We start from the raw sequence: 17,488 nt of genomic DNA on the forward strand, positions 1-17,488 counted from the left end.
AAACACTCCTCCAAATATAATTTTCTTGATATATCACAAAATAAATCATAAGCTTTGAAGTACATCATTTTTGCCAGCCGTATTCTGTTTCATTTTGTATTTTTGTATCATGCTAAATAACAAATGAGTTTGACCACAATATCATCCGTACACTAGGTGAAATTATCATTGGCTAGCAATCACCAATCAAGGAAATTTAATCTTTTTAGTCCTAATAAAATTATAAAATCATCTTGCAACAGTTCAATAGAGATGGATGGATCGATCGACAAATACAGACATTTGCAATCGACACAATCGACTTATTGTTGTTGGAACGGTTACAATTAGCAAGGCTAATGTGGGACGTTCCGACAAGGCTACCATGAATCCGAATCCGAATGCGTGACTGAGAGAGAAATGCTTTGTAGGGGTCCAGCCCTATTATTGAAAGTATTAATAGTTATGAATTTCTCATTTAAAGGTGTCTGCTGAATTATTGGTTGTACATTCACACACAAATCATATTGCATAATCCACACGACATCGTACAGAATGACCTACGTCAGCCACTTCTCACAATTTTTTTATTATTTAAGGAAATCTTAGGTATATAACATTATGCAAATTTTTGGGTTGTTTTCTAGATTTAAAGCATACGTTGAAATAGTATACTTTGGCTATGGATTTATGGGTTTTCAACAATTGGGCCATGTTCAATAAAGAAATATAATTTGGCCCAATATTGTTGGGCCTTATGCTATTTTTATAATTTTTTTAATCTTATCTTTTTAAATATTTTAATACTGGGCCTTATACTATTAGTTTATTTTATTTTATGTCTTATTTTTTTAATAAAATTTTGCATAGTGTGTTACTCCCTCTGTCCCACGTTACTTGAGTCATTTCTTTTTTGCACTCGTTTTAAAAAAATAATAATAAATAGTTAAAGTGGAGAGAAAGAAAAGTAAGAGAGAGAATCATGTAGAGAAGAGTTTTAACTATAGTATTATCTTTTTTACTTTATTTTTTCTCCACTTTAACTATTTATTATTATTTTTTTAAAACGAGTGCAAAAAAGAAGTGACTCAAGTAACGTGGGATGGAGGAAATACAAATTAAGGAATATCTTAAAAGTATCTGGTTTTGTACATTGAATTATTGGGGAGAGTTATATTGCTAACTCATAACTTAATTGCTAACTACAACTAAATAATAGTCATTAGATATTCAAATTAAGGGCTTAGATCATTAATCCCTAAAAGGTCATATGATTAATTCCTAAAAATATCAATAGGGGTATTAATGTCAATTAACTATATGTTTATTTATAATTAACTTTTAAAAGAAATCCCAAAACTTTAAATTCATATATATCAAATTAAAGATAATTTCATAAGGAATCCAACGATATCATACATGCATATGTTCCGACGTCAAAATTTGAAAAAAAAATTGAAAATTTTTAATTTTTTCGTACAAGCAGAAATGTCAAATAATACATATATAATGTCAATATAAAGGGCTTAGATCATTAATCCCTAAAAGGTCATATGATTAATTCCTAAAAATATCAATAGGGGTATTAATGTCAATTAACTATATGTTTATTTATAATTAACTTTTAAAAGAAATCCCAAAACTTTAAATTCATATATATCAAATTAAAGATAATTTCATAAGGAATCCAACGATATCATACATGCATATGTTCCGACGTCAAAATTTGAAAAAAAAATTGAAAATTTTTAATTTTTCGTACAAGCAGAAATGTCAAATAATACATATATAATGTCAATATAAGTAATGGGTTAACATTCTTAAAGCATTGTGTTGACATTCTCAAAGCATTATGTTGATATATTCGGAACACTATATTGACATTTTCATCCAAAACCCTAATTTAGAGTTTTTTTTTATCTTTTTCGATTTAATTAATAAAAACGAAAATTACACATGGCATATTGTAGACCACACATTTTCTAAAATCCTATGGCCTTAAATTAATTGTAGTTAGCAATTAAATGACGAATTAACACTTAATCACTCCCTTGAATTATTATACTATATTAGTAGTAAAGAGACGGTATATATCTCGATAAAAAAGCTTATGGGCCCGAATTATATCAATATTATATAAAAATCATTATAATACTTATCCTTAAGGCATATCTAAACTATACTAGTACTTAATTATCTACTATAACTTGCATCTAAATTGTTATCTCTCAGATTTTACATATAAAAACATATACTGTCGTATTTAAATCCACATCTTGTACTACAATTAACATTAACATATAGTAATAGGCTAGTAGCATATTGGCAAAATTAATAACCCACTATATACTTCAACAAATAATTAATAAATATTACCAAATGAATTTTATTATAAATACGCTGCAGTGGAATTGATAAACAAGATTATTAAGTAATTTGCAAGTGAGTTTGTTCACCTAATATATGTGTTTTTTCTCCTTGAGACAATTAGTAAAGCCTAAACTCCTTCTAACTAATATTCAATTTTAAACTTTTTCAAAGTCATTCTCAGTTGCCCTAAATTAGGTGGTAGTTGTACATATTGAATAATTCTTCCCATTTTGAGGGTTTAGTTGAGATGTACACATTACAGGTTTGTGTCTTGATGTCAAAATCTCACGTACGTCTCATTCTAACAAATTTGTCTAAATAATCGATAAACCAAGTACAATTTCGTATGGTTGTTACTCAACATTTTTTGTTCTGAAAACTTTTCCATGTAAAGATAAAATAAACAAAAATTAAGACAGTATTATTGTATTAATTCGGTTGACAAATTTGCTTCTTTTATTTTTCAGAAAGGTTTTGTTGGATCAGTTGGGAGAAATGTAATTATCGTGCAGCGTCAACAACTGCATTTCCTAAAACCCACCCCATGAACTTTGCATTTTATATATTTTTTCATAAAGAATATAAAAAATAACAGAATTATAAAATGGTTATTTACATGTATGTCCTTCGGTCTTTCGCACAATTGAAATATTCGTTCTTTTTAAATGGACTTTTTAAAAATTAATAAATGCATAATCCTTTTGATTCTTTACTTGTTAAAAAAAAACTACAATTGTTTATTAAAATAGCTATATAGTATGTTAACAAAAGCGTTCGCCTAGTTAAACGACTTCATTTCATACATATAGTCAGAAACATCTTTAATTTTTATGCATGTGCGTCACATCAAATTAAAATAGATAGCATACCAAAAAATTGTCATGGGATAATTTGAGAACAATATCAATGTTCTTATATGATTGATCATTTTTAAAATTTGCGATATTGACCAAACTTCATGTTTTCCTACAATTAGCCCCGAATTGTTTTGGTGTACAGCTAGTATTTTCCGTCTACCACATTTACATAATTTTTCCAAATCTAAAATTTTATATTAGCAAATCTGAGATAAATACTACATATCCATCTCAAATTCTTTCAAATTGTACATGAATAAACATACATAAAATAATACCATCCGTATTTATCTTCTATGAACATATACATAAAAATGCATTAAAATAGGGGCAAATTCGACATTTGCCACCACGTTTGAGATTTAATTACATAAATAATTAAAAATAGAATGAGTCAAGAGAGAAAATAAATTTAAAGACACTTGCGCACAAGAATGTCGTGGCTACAAATATAGGCTGAACTACTCAACACAACTCAAACTGAAAAACTGCCCTCTCTCTCTCAAAATTCTTCAATAATTTAATTCCGATGGAGACCTCCGCCGCTGACGGCGTAGATTCCTTGTACAAGCCGCTGCCGCCGCTCTACTTCGCTTTCATGACCCTCTGGCTTCTCTCCGCCGCGTCTTGGACCTTCAACACCTACATTAACCGCCGCTTTCAGGTACTTTTCCGATCGGATTTTCGTGTCTCGTAGATGCTACATCCGATGACATATAATAACCGCGTATCGTCGAAGATACGTGTTTTGGTTACTATGGTTATGGTTTGATCATCTAACCATGTTTTTTTAATTAAAATCATTTTTTTGTTTTTTCAACAAGTATGTAAATTAATTTTATTTATAACTCTTAGAATGTTTACAATTTTTTCAAAAATTTAATTTAGGTTGTTATTTTCTGGAACAGCCAAATAAATTACAATGGATGCTAGCCTCTGTTCCCTGGATTAAATCTTTGCAACTTGGATTATCTTTCCTCTTTTGGTAAGCTTTTTTATTGATTAATTTCACATTATTATTATTATTAATTAGTCCCTCTTGAGATTATACGATGAAATACGATGAATGAGGTAGCTATTCGAGGCGATTTAGTCCGCGCGCCTACGGGCCTAATTTCCCTTAAACTCCGTCGTTGCCCACAATCTGATGACCATAATCTGATGATTTTTTTTTTAAGAAGATGATGTCGAACGATATGTATATATTGTTATTTAAAATACAATAGAGGGTTAGTTTGTTTGGGGTATTTTTAAAAAAAATTACACCATAAAATTATAACTCACTCCTTATTAAAGTAAAAAAAGGAAATCCTTTTCACCTAATAGACCCATCCACATAAAATTATGTCATGGATCTGTCACTCCCTAAAAATAGTCCTAATTAGGATTATGCCTAAAATTAGGGGGCGGCCATGTCATGGACACCCCCAATTTGCATAATCTTTTTATAACAAGAAGATTTCAATCGATGTCTTAATATTTTAAAAAAAAATTACATCATGAAATTACAATTTTACCTTTTGGTAAAGTACAAATGAACCTTTTTCACCCAATGGTATGCACACCTTAAAATTATGTTCTGGATCTGGCACCGACTAAAATCCTGATGGCAGGTACACATGTTTTTACGCAAATGTGTGCTCATTGTGGATGTCATTTGGTGTATATATAATGGGAGTGCTATTCCAAACCTCGGCCTTCATGTCCTTCTTCCTCATCTCCCACGGCTACTGCATCACCTGCCACCGCCTCTCCCTCTCCGAGAGGCGAACCCTGGTCGCCCTCGGCACTGTCTTCTACTTGACTCTCATTGGCTACAGAGGCTATGTACCTTACTTCTCTGTGAGTTTTCCCTTGACTTGCAATTTCAGACTTTGATAGTCAAATTAGTTCAAATTGTTGTTGAGTAGTATCTTATTGTTGTTGTTGTTGTCTAGGTGCTCTTGTTGTTCAACTACTTGATCGTGTTCTACGTCATTTTCAGCCATGTTGCGCAGAACATAACTGTCCTGCGCGACCAGCTCAGCTTCATAGACCACGAGGAGGTCCAGGCGATGTACAATGCTGTCTACACAAAGTACACCATGTTCAAGTATGAAAGAAGCTTTTCTTGATTTAGGACCTAATTTTGGAGAATTTATGTTGAAATGTTTTGTAACTTTTGGTTAGGAAATTTCAAGGTGCAATGCATGTTGTGGCTGTAGCAGAATTTGCGGTATGTTTTTGAGTTCCTAAAACTTGTTTTTTTGACAATTGTGTATATATATTTTTTGTGATTATGGTGTATTATATTATGGTTTTGCAGATGTTTATTAGTTTGGACAATTCTTTGGAGACTTATTGGATTAGGTTGCTGGTGAGAGAGTGGGCGCAGTTGTTCATCTTCTTGTACATAGGGTAACTACTTTTTCATGATTTCGATGATATGTTTATTAACTACTACTCTCTATCACTGCTGTTAAATATCTCATTTTATCATTTTAGAATGTCAAAGATTACACGTATAATTTTAGTAAGTAGACTTCATATTTCACTAATTCATTCCACTGAGACATTCCCACTCACATTTAATTATAAAGCGAATACTTTGTCCATAAACTAGTAGTGGACAACAAGAAAATTGGTAATGTATGAATAAAAAACGCTTGGAGATTGATAGTTGAAAGTGAATAAATAGGAAATAGAGGAAGAGTGTTGGGTCAGGTTATCGAAAATGAATTATGACTAATTTTTGTGGATAGACTAATATGGAAAATATGACAACTGTTTTTTGGACAAGGAAGTATGTAAACGACTAAACGAGACACTCATATTACACTGACATGTGCCGCTTTCAATTGAGACTATTAACAGTGGACGTGATATATATGTAATTGATGTATTTTTTATGCAGATGGATATTTAGGTCACAACAATTGGTACCCCGTTTCTCAGTGATGCCCATTTTGAGGTCTAAAGTAGAGACAGTAATACCTCCAATTTACAGAATTGTGAGTCTTGATTATATAACCTTTTGGTTAATTTTGAAGCTTTGATCATGCATAGAAAAAAGAGAAGCTGGTAACTAAATATGGTTTAAATATGTGCAGGAAATGGATGCAGAGACGTTTAAAGAATTCAGGTGTCACGAATGGCAAATTGGAGTGGTAAGTTTAATTAAGGTTTGATTTTGATGAGTTTGGTGTTTTTTTCTCCTAATTTTAAAGTGGTGTGCAGCCTAGTGTGGCATGTAAGAGAAATACCAACGCGAAGGATTCTTCAGTTTTAGTAGTGATTCAGCATCCGCATTTACCAAATCCTAAATCTGGAACCCTAAATCCAGGATGTGAATCCACGACTGTTGTTGGATCTTTTGACAAATGAGAGCGACTAATTATTGATTAACTAACCCTAACATATGATGCATGTACATAACATCTCTTGTTCTTTTTATCTCTATTTGACTTTCACCCTAAAAAGGGGTACATCTTGAGATTCTATTCACATTTTTTTGAGAAATTTGGGTTTGTTTCTATTGCCATGATTATTGGGTACAAAAGTAACTTTTAACTGAAGTTCAAATTCTGATCCCATAAAGAAGCATCCAATGCAATTTAATTTTATTATTTTTGCAATTTAGGAAAGCTTTTTCCTGTCTCTTTTAATCGTTTAAACTGTCAAAATTGAGGATCAACAATAGTTCGCGACTGAAATTTGCCATATAAATTTATCAAGAATAAATCAAAAAAGATGATAGTCAAACTTGGGGTGCCTACCTGAGCTATCCTACTTATAAGTAAAACAAAAAATTTATATTATCAGTTTTATTTTCAAATCTATTCATAGCACAAACTCAATTCTTCAAAACTGGGCTTCATGAGTTCCTAATTTCATTGTTATATCAATATCAAAAATTGTCATGATTCAACAACATAATAAATTTTCCTTAAGACCACCCTAAAACGTCCCCATCCACAAAATATTTTGAAGGAGAAAACGTCGAACAATGTCATTACGAGAAATTATTAAATTTACATTGTCAAATTTCAATTTTAACTTATATAGCAATTTCCAATTTGAGAATTTGTCTTTTTTGGATAAGCATGGATATGTTGATATGATATGTATCAATAAGATGGAAAAGGAATTAATAAAGTGTGCTAAGAGCCTAAGACAGCAGCAAAATTTAGTGCAAGAGTTAAAATTGAAAACGATGTTTGTTGATCAACTCTTAACTTGACTGCCGTGCTGGCGGGAGAACATTACTATGACTTTTGTTCTTCATCTACTTCCTTCCATTTTTTTTTCAAATAAAAATCATTTCTTGCTTCAATTCAGTATCACATTTGAAAAGGGCCACCAACCCCCTTTGCTTTCTTCCCCCTTTCTGCATTTCCATGGCATTCATCTATTCCCTTCGATCCTCCACCTTCTTCAATCCGTAAGATCTCTCTCTCTCTCTCTCTCACACACACACTGGAAATGGTTATGTGTGTATATTTAGTACTAAGTCAAGATTTGGGAATGGAGATCGGTTGACTATGCTGTGCCAAGATTGGATTTTTTTTTTCTAATCCTATGCTATTAATAGAAATCAAGAATTGTAGAGGATTGATTTAGGGATGTGTTTGTGATTTTTAGGTTAACAATTTTGATTGAACATTTATGCTTATGTGATTCTTGATTTTTGGAAGGGTTGTGTTTCAGTTGCTTTAGGAATCTTGTGGGGGGTTGATTGATGTGTAAAGTTCATTCCTTTTTCCCCTTTGAATGCTGCAGAAAAGCTGCTTTTTTGGAGGGTAGTTTAAATCTCAAGTTTAATTCACATTTTGCATCAAAGATTAGTGTGAGGAATGGTTCTTCACAGCCATTTTTGTCGAAATGGATTCCCCCCGGGGCAGTGTCTCCGGTGGCATCCCCATGTGGCTCTAGTTTCGAGGATGATTTATCCGTGCTCGAGTCTCAGTGTAGTAGCCAAGTGGAGTCCAACCGCGTTGAGTATCTTGTTCGGGTGTTGCATGAATCTGCTAGAAGCTTTTCCCTTGCAATGCAGAGTCTTGAAGTGGCTGGAACCGGTTCACCGCTTGCAATGGCGTGGAATGGAGTGGATGTGCACGCCTGGCATAAACACGTTGCTTATCAGGTGTTGTCTCTAGTAAAATTATTCGCCTTTCGAGCTATGGAAGTAGTTGGATTAGATTGATTTTACAGCTTGCTTATCCAGGCTGCAACTTATGCATTGCTGAAAGCAGCTATGGAAGTTGAACTGTTTCTCTCTCACAATCGCTCCAACAATTCCCCGGTGAATGAGATGTAAGTCGAGGAGGAGTTTTCATTTGCCTATCCATTGATCACTATATGCACCTTATTTTTCTTTTATGTTTGTTAGCCTGTCTCCGAGTATAGACTTACTTCAAGGCCGTATCGAGAGTCAGTTAGATGCGAGGGATCCAAAATTGGTAAAATGGTTCCGAGTGGTGGAACTGCCGCGCATTGCTGGATGCTTTATGCCTTTGTTCAAGAAATGGTCAGCAGAATACGCGGGAAGGTTGCAACAGAGTTCTTAAAAACTGATCTGTTGTGAATAGTCAAGGATAAAATCTGATACGCGAATTACTCAGTGGTATTGCAGGAACGATCATGGCCATCACGTGCTGTGCCACTGTTGGAAAGTTGGGTTCTGGCCGGATTTCGTGCTCCTCGTTGTCAAGCTCAATTGACCAAACGCTGATACAGCTTATGACCATGGCAAGCGATCTCGTGTCTCTTGAGAAACTGCACAGCTTGGCAACTGAGGCTGGATTCGAGGAGGATTTCCTGTCTCATTTCGGAAGTAGAGTCCTCCCGAGTAAGAATAGTGAAGACATAGAATTTTGGATTGGATTGGTTCATAGAAAACTTTCTGCAGCACTCGAAAGAGAGAGTGTTATCGAGGGCAGACACGATCTTTCTAACCAGGTATTCCCCTGTTCCCGGCCAAGTTACCCTTACAACTGAATTGCTTTCGATCAAGAATCGTTGTTACATTAGAAGAGATGGATAAAATGACATATTTGTTTAAGTTTATCACAAATTATGTTCAAATATAGAAATTGTGCTCTAATTAGTAAGGCTTTCTTGATAGGTTGAAGAGAAAACTTTAGCTACTCTAGCACTATTTTCGTATCTAGGAAGAGAATCTCGGTTGTTCTTGTCGAGGCACAACATCGAGGATACCGATGAACAAGTTAAAGATTTTATAAGGTTATATAGTTCATCTCTACATGTTCGTCTCGTTTTTTATCAAATACACTGAAATAGAGGAATTTTTGCTTTCGCAGTTACTTAGAGTGTGGTGTCCTTGCTATATATCCAGAATTCTCGACACTGTCGGTCTATCAGCTATTGATGGAGGTGAGTTCTTCATGCACTGGTTTCAAGCCATGCTCTAAATCAGGGCTCAGATTTACTTGTTTGACAGGTGATCATCGATGAGATTAGGTGGCTCGACTTATTTGCTGCCTACGACTCCCAGTTTTTCCAAGAAGGGAGGAGATCGAAGAGCCACCCGATTCAGGCAGAAAAGGAAATGATCTTATACACAGTTTTCACCATATGCTACGATGTAATCTCGGGGTTTGCTCACTACACCAGTTCAACGCAGCAAAACTTGGATTCTCGTCTGTTGGAATTCTTGCTTCAGAGGTGATTTGCAATTCCCACTACGATCGTCTTTTTTTTTTCAATCGTCCCTCGTATTTATCGAGACTCATAGTTGATTTATCTCCTTAGTCAGGGCCTGCTAACAGCATGTCTGGAGGACTACTGGGCTGCTTACGACGGAACTAGGTAGGCTGTGTCGCCTTTCACAGTTTTTCAAGATTTTAGTTTGTAATGTTGCTTCTGTCCACGTTCTTGAGCAGCGACCTGTTAAAGATAGGCGAAAGAAATGGATCCGACTCTGCACCGTCTCTCCTTTTCAAGAGCACGAAGAATCCATCACTGATAATGGATGTATTGCAGACAGACAGAGAAAGACACAAACAAGCATCGCCACCGAAACAAGTAAGATCAGTTGATGGAACACTTATATACGTCTTAACCGTCTCTAAAATCAAATCGTTAACGATGGCAGGTCCCCGGTGATGAAATTGAAACGTCGGTTGATTGTGGTCCGACGAAGCCTAATAAACAGAATTTTCTCAGGAAGTCCGTGATGAAGCTCGTGACTGCAAGCGTTGTAAGCCCAACGATCACCTGTGTTTCTTCTTGCGTTCTTACAACATTGCTGAGTTTTATCGTGTGTAGGATGTATGGATGGGCACTCAGCTGCTCTTCGTAGACATATCAGAGGCTCTGAGATTCGCGGTGAAGAAACTATGCGGACGTAAGGCCACTAAACGAGAGAAGCGGAAGATGAATCAGACTCTTTGCGACCTTGCCACTCTTATCCCAGTAACAATACTAATGCTACTTCCTGTAAGCATGATCATCACTCTCTCTTTTACTCTCTCTTACTCCGTCTCTCTCTGAGTTTGGAAGCTTCGTTATCAGGTTTCTGCAGTGGGGCACGCGGCCATGTTTGCTGCGATCAAGAGATACGTTCCTTGCTTGGTAAATCGCACATAAATCGTTCTTCTCTTGTAATGCACCTCATTTCTGTTGCTTACATGGCCTTTCCATGGACTAGATTCCGTCTCCTTACTCGGATGAGCGGCTTGACTTGGTGAAGCAACTGAAGCGGACGAAGAGGAAAGTCCAGCGCGTTAAAGCTGATGAGACGAGCACGAAAGTGTGACGGAGACACAAGCACCACATGGTATATCATGTTTGCTTTTGTGAATTGAAAAGCTATCATTTGTTGTACATACACATAGGGCCAATGTGAAAGTATTTCGAGGCACATTGAGGCTTTGTTTCTCCGAAAAAGTGTATAGGGCTACTTGTAACCTCTCTCTTCCATTCTACTAACTAGAATGCACATTATTCGGGTTCTGCTCTCTCCGAGCGTGCAAGCCGTTGCAGCATCACATCTCGTAAATTCATTTTACACGTGGCGATCATCCGTAGAGGTCGTAAGAGACGTTGAACGATATTATAGTAGAGAGATCCGACTTGTTGTGTCTATGTGTGTCTCCTAGGCTTTGAGTTTCATTTTTTGTTTCATTTTTCGTTGTTTCGAGAAATCTATCAATACATTTAGATTATTTCCTTTTATCTTGGTCCATATTTGGCGGGAGTGTTAGACATTTGAGAGGACCTTACCGTAGTACGAGAGGACCAAGAAGGGTGCAACTCTGTCGTATACCAGTCATCGGGGTGTGACCAATCCATGAGGACTGTCAAAAAAAATCCTAATCTTCTCTTGGAATTGAGTCAAAATACACAATGCCCATTCCCAAACACCGCACGAACCCTCAAATCATAAGGTCAATTTAGTAGTACTACATAATATGCTCTTTTTCTTGCGTTGAATTTGTTCCGTCACACTATGGGATCTGGTCGTGCCCAAAATCGTTACCTTAATCGCAAGGGTAGCATGTCGAAGCGACAATTTGAAACAATTATGAAAGTAGTAAAGACTCCTTTGCCTAGGCAAAGTTGTTCTTTTGTCATAATTTTATGCAAAAAAATAAAAAATAAAAAAATGAAAACACATTGTGATGTGGAAAAAAAGAAAAGGAAGAAAAAAACAGTTATCCAATCCAAAACGGCTATTGAAATTAGGAAAAAAGGGTTTCGCGATTTTTGGAGGGCCATTTGTTTTTTCCCCTTAAACCCTTCAAAAATTAAATCCAAAACCAATAAATAAGAAAGATGCCTCAAACTACAAACCTCCGCCTCCTCCTCTCTTCCGCCAACCACCGCTACCGCCACCCTCTCTCCGCCGCCGCCTCTTTTCACCTCCCTCAAAATCTCTCCTTTTCCGCTTCTCTCCCCTTTTTACTCAAAACCCACCTCAGAAATCGCAAATCCCCGCCCATTTTCCATACCTTCTCCTCCTATTCAAAGAAACAGCATAGTTCAAAAAATGAAAATAGAAATTCGCGCCCATTTAGCAGGAACAAGAGTAGTTTGAGAGAGACAGTTAAGAAAATGGATAGTGGCAGTGAAAAAGGCGGCGTCTTGGCGATGGAGGAGAGAGAAAGAAGCGCGGGGTTTAATAAAAAGAGGGCTGAAGGAAGGGATGAAAGCGATAGGCCGAAAAAGCTGCAGCTCAAAGTTCGGACGCTCAATCCTGCTAATACCATTGCTTATGTACAGGTGAAGCCAAATAATTTGTTTGTTTGTTTTGATTTTTTTTGTTTCTTTATATGTTGCTTGGATGAAATGTTGATTGTTTTGTTCAGATTGATTTTGCTGTTTATGGACTTGATGTTTTTTCTTGTGTTTTGTAATCAGTTTATTGGAGTGAACAAAAAGGACTCAACATGTTTCTTGTGTTTCAACGATGATTAATTTGAATTAGTTATTCTTTAGGATCTTGAATGTAGTTTAAAGTTTAATGCGTAGCCAGGCTATTTAAGATTGCCGTATTATACTAGGATTTTGTTGTTCGTTCCGGCACTGGAGTTCGAGATGTTTCCTGGACATCTAATGCCCTTTTTGCTGTTATGGATTGTTAAAATGGCATTTGTGCCTATAGAGGAAAGACATAGTATCTTTCCGTTTGCCTATTTGAGCGTGTAGCCGTATATTGGGATAGTTTGGCCGTGGTTTTTAAATCTTTCTGAGATGTTGAGACTCTAACTTTTGGCATGGATACTTCCGTGGAGGTAGCAATATGAAAATTGATTGGCGAAGGGAAAAATCGAGGACTCAATAAGATAAAATAGGATATTTCATTGTATGTGCTAAGATTTTGTTGCTTTTAGCTCTTTCGATGCTAAGGAATGCTTAAATACATTCACGAGAATCATTAATTAAGCGATACTGAGGAAATATGTGTGCATAAATGTCATCCCACAATCCAGGTGTGGAGATTTCAATGAGCACCGAATTGATAAACTCTTTGAGATAATGGTTTGTACAAACTGAAGGTTTGTACTTCGGTTTGTACAAACTGAAGGTCCACAAGAGAGCAAAATGTGTTAAGCTTGGATGATCTAGTCGCAGAAAAGGACAATTTATTGTTCTCGTTTAATGCATTTTAACCTCTGTCGGGATGCCACATCATGAAAGTCCAATTTCTTTCAATTATACTTCAGCCATACGTTTTTACTTATGTGTGTCCTTTTCCTTTTTTTTTTTTAATAAAATTATGCTTTTGTATTGCTCAATTTGTCCATTTATCTTGCAGATCCTTGGAACTGGAATGGATACACAAGACACATCCCCAGCAGTCCTGCTGTTTTTTGACAAGCAAAGATTTATATTTAATGCTGGAGAAGTGAGCTAACTCGATCTTGTTTAGGTTTTTAGTTGGCTACCCCGAGATAATAAATTTAGTGGAACTTTTTTTTAGATAGCGAACTGTTTTCTGGGCATAATTTCCTTATACTTCTTTCCAGGGACTTCAACGCTTCTGCACTGAGCATAAGATCAAATTGTCGAAGGTATCTTTTTAATAGACATCCATGTAGCTTGTTCTCTTTTTAGCAATTCTGCAGATTGTTATACTTCTTTATGTGTTTTCTGCAGATTGATCACATATTTCTCTCACGTGTCTGCTCAGAAACTGCTGGTGGACTTCCAGGTAACTACCGTATTTCGTTTTATGTGGCGAACGATTTTACAGATACATGTGATTCTATGTCAACTACTTTCCGCGATAGAATCATAGTATTAAAATATGTTACTGGAAGTTACAACGTTTACTTGCTCACTACAGGTCTCTTATTGACTCTTGCGGGCATGGGAGACGAAGGAATGTCTGTAAGTATTATTTACTATTACGATGCTGTGTATCTGTATTTTAGTAACTTATGGTAGTAAACTTAGTTGAATCGCGATTGTGGAAAATTAACCGTAATTGTTCTCTGCGCTGAAGGTCAATATGTGGGGCCCCTCCGATTTGAAGTATTTGCTTGATGCTATGAAATCGTTCATCCCCAATGCTGCCATGGTTCATACGCGTAGCTTTGGGCCATCGCCTGGATCACCGAGTATGGTGCTGCAGAGATTGGATAATCCCTTTGTTCTAATTGATGACGAAGTGGTCAGAATATCTGCAGTTCTATTGAGACCAAATAAGGAAGAAGTGTCTCAAGGCGAAAATTCTCACAAACCAAGTTCTCCTGAACCTACTACAAATGCGACGAAGCCGGGTGATCTTTCTGTTATTTATATTTGTGAATTACCAGAGATTAAGGGCAAATTTGACCCTAAAAAGGCTGCTGCTCTTGGATTAAGGCCCGGCCCAAAATACCGCGAGCTGCAACTTGGGAATCCTGTAAAGTCGGATAGTCAAGATATCATGGTAGATATTGCTTAAAGCTTATATGTTTTTTTTTTGTTTTTGGCTTTCAATCTTCTTCGTATTTCAGCCTCGTTTCCCATGTGGTGTGATATTCAGGTACACCCAAGTGACGTAATGGGTCCATCTGTTCCGGGGCCTATTGTCCTGCTGGTTGACTGCCCAACATTGTTGCATTTCCGGGATCTGCTAACCATACAATGCCTTGCCCCGTATTATGTAGATACAGCAAATGAGGTAAATGAAGGTTCCAAGATTGTGAATTGCGTAATTCATCTGACTCCCCTGAGCGTCGCTCGGACAGATGATTATCGAACGTGGATGTTGAAATTCGGAGCAGCTGAGCATATAATGGCAGGACATCAAATGTTGGTTTCTCTAAAAATTCTCTTTCCCGACTTTCTGGATTTTCGTTCTTTGACTACTTATTCATGCTTGACCTGTGGGAGCTGCAGGAAAAATATACAGGTGCCTATTTTGAAAGCAAGTGCTAGACTCGCAGCTCGTCTGAACTATTTGAGCCCTCAGTTTTTCCCGTCTCCGGGTTTCTGGACACTGCCGAACATGGGTTTACCATCCGAACATGAGGTACGCGTTACAATATTTTCAAATCATGCGTTTTTTCTTATTTAGACGATTCTCTGCTATTTAATCGTGATCTCACTTCTATCCCAGGATCTCTTGTTGGAAAACCAACAGATTTCGGCTGAGAATCTTCTCAAGGTATGCAAATCTCTACTACGACATCCTTTTTTTCTTGCATCGGATACATGTCGTTTCTTGCCTTATAAAGTAAAGCAATTGTAGCTCATTTATACTCATTGATGATAGTTTCATCTGCGTCCCTACGCCAATCTGGGGCTCGACAGATCAAGTATACCGAATCGATCATCTCATTCTGAGATCATTCAAGAGCTTTTGACAGAAATTCCGGAGGCTAGAGACGCCTCTGAGAATGCGACTCGTTTATTGTCAGATTGCGCGAGTATGACCGAAGAACCATGGTTGCTCGAAGATGCTGTCCCTAGCTGTCTTGAAGATATAACCAGAGAAGACATGGAGATTGTTCTTCTCGGTACCGGTTCTTCGCAACCCTCTAAGTATCGAAACGTTAGTTCTATTTTCATCAATTTATTCTCCAAAGGAAGTATACTCTTAGACTGTGGTGAAGGAAGCTTGGGACAGCTAAAAAGAAGGTAAACAGTGTGCACCCTTTTTCTGCATTCGAGTTGTTCGAGTTTTTCTTCCCGGACCGTCTTTGTCTTACCTCGTGTCGTTGATATGTTGCAGATTCGGAGTCCAAGGTGCGGACGAAGCTATAAGAGGTCTGAAATGCATCTGGATTTCGCACATCCACGCTGATCACCACACGGGCCTTGCAAGAATCCTTGCCCTACGTCGTGATCTGTTGAAGGGATCGCCACACGAGCCCACCCTCGTCGTTGGCCCGAGGCAGCTCAAGAGGTTTCTTGACGCCTACCAGAGGCTCGAGGATCTGGACATGCAATTTCTCGACTGCAATCATACAACCGAAGCTGCATTGGAGGCTTTTGATTTGAAAGAAGGAAATCCTACGAATCACACAAGCATGAACGTCGATTCTTCTCTGTTTGCTCGAGGCAGTCCCATGCGGAGCTACTTGACGAAGCCACCACCAAGTCCTGCCGCTCAAATTCTCAAGTCGCTGAAGAAGGTTCTTGGAGAAGCCGGATTAGAAGCGCTGGTGAGCTTCCCCGTCATTCATTGCCTCCAAGCTTACGGCGTCGTGCTGCAAGCTGCGAGCAGGATCAACAGCGTTGGTAAAACCATTCCCGGTTGGAAAGTCGTCTACTCAGGCGACACCAGACCCTGCTCGGAACTTGTCAGGGCTGCCCATGGCGCCACCGTGCTCATTCACGAGGCAAGTGATGACACTACTACTATTACTTCTACATGGCAAATACTTATGTACATCCGAATGTATGGTGCACACTAGTCTATACAGTGAATTTAGGTTAGTCAGATGCACCGTCTTCTTGCTAACTGAAACGTAGGTTAGCCAGATGCACCGTGCGGCCGGATGTACGGTGCACACTAGCCCCCAGTCTGAGTTTTAAGTGAGGGAGATGCACCGTGCGGCCAGATGTATGGTGCACACTAGTCTCCAGTCAGAGTTTTAAGTAAGGAAGATGCACCGTGCATCCAGATGTATTGTGCAATTAGAATGTAGTTAAGACATGTGTACCTTGCATCTGGATGTACAGTGCACACCTGTCTAATTAGAATTTAGTTAAGACAGATATATACCGTGCATCTGGATGTACCCGAAGTATATGCTTATTTCAGAATGCTCTTACTATCTCGGACTCTCCGGTTGACAGTTTTATCGTTCCTGTTTGCAGGCGACCTTCGAAGATGCGATGATGGACGAGGCGGTGGCTCGGAACCACAGCACGACGATGGAGGCAGTTGAAATGGGGGACTCTGCGGGCGCGTATAGGATCATACTGACTCATTTCAGCCAGAGATACCCGAAGATCCCGGTGTTTGACGAAACGCATATGCATAAAACGTGCATCGCGTTCGACATGATGAGCGTCAACTTAGCAGATGCTCATGCGCTGCCTAGAGTGCTGCCATATCTCAAAGTTTTGTTTAGAGATGAAATGACTGTTGATGAATCTGAGGATGTGTAAGCTTAGATACTGCACTTGTTGCTAACCTTTAATACTCCTATATTTTTCTCATTTAACGAAGCCACTATTTTTTCATTTCACTTTGATAGTTTTGGAAGATGTAAATACCTTGGTTTGGAACACAAGCGAATATGATTATGAAGCCTTTATCAGTTGGAAAATTAAATGTCTTGGCCAAAATCTCATTGTGGGAGTAGTGGTATAAACTTATCTGTTGCAATTATAATAGTAAT

At 37.5% G+C, this 17,488-nt stretch overlaps 3 protein-coding genes across 3 annotated transcripts; all 3 read left to right on the top strand.

Moving 5' to 3' along the window:
* Positions 1-3,700: 3,700 nt before the first annotated feature.
* On the top strand, positions 3,701-6,726 carry LOC125208506. Its single transcript, XM_048108143.1, has 9 exons — positions 3,701-3,870; positions 4,115-4,191; positions 4,820-5,048; positions 5,144-5,298; positions 5,376-5,421; positions 5,512-5,603; positions 6,100-6,196; positions 6,296-6,352; positions 6,423-6,726. Exons 1-9 carry the CDS (start codon positions 3,736-3,738, stop codon positions 6,567-6,569), a joined length of 1,035 nt encoding a protein of 344 aa, XP_047964100.1. The 5' UTR covers positions 3,701-3,735; the 3' UTR covers positions 6,570-6,726.
* A 776-nt stretch (positions 6,727-7,502) lies between these two features.
* On the top strand, positions 7,503-11,381 carry LOC125205613. The gene is made up of 14 exons (XM_048104657.1): positions 7,503-7,626; positions 7,965-8,328; positions 8,410-8,498; positions 8,575-8,733; positions 8,807-9,143; positions 9,310-9,428; positions 9,506-9,578; positions 9,646-9,869; positions 9,957-10,013; positions 10,088-10,229; positions 10,300-10,404; positions 10,473-10,643; positions 10,719-10,778; positions 10,855-11,381. The coding sequence occupies exons 1-14, from the start codon at positions 7,583-7,585 to the stop codon at positions 10,960-10,962; spliced, it is 2,052 nt and encodes a 683-aa protein (XP_047960614.1). The 5' UTR covers positions 7,503-7,582; the 3' UTR covers positions 10,963-11,381.
* A 435-nt stretch (positions 11,382-11,816) lies between these two features.
* Positions 11,817-17,330, top strand: LOC125205612 (tRNAse Z TRZ4, mitochondrial). Its single transcript, XM_048104656.1, has 12 exons — positions 11,817-12,428; positions 13,465-13,554; positions 13,676-13,720; positions 13,806-13,860; positions 13,996-14,039; positions 14,155-14,583; positions 14,680-14,948; positions 15,036-15,168; positions 15,256-15,303; positions 15,412-15,776; positions 15,871-16,480; positions 16,962-17,330. Exons 1-12 carry the CDS (start codon positions 11,982-11,984, stop codon positions 17,253-17,255), a joined length of 2,829 nt encoding a protein of 942 aa, XP_047960613.1. The 5' UTR covers positions 11,817-11,981; the 3' UTR covers positions 17,256-17,330.
* Positions 17,331-17,488: the final 158 nt, after the last annotated feature.

The sequence above is a fragment of the Salvia hispanica genome, chromosome 2 (assembly GCF_023119035.1).
Source record: "Salvia hispanica cultivar TCC Black 2014 chromosome 2, UniMelb_Shisp_WGS_1.0, whole genome shotgun sequence".
NCBI lineage: Eukaryota > Viridiplantae > Streptophyta > Magnoliopsida > Lamiales > Lamiaceae > Salvia > Salvia hispanica.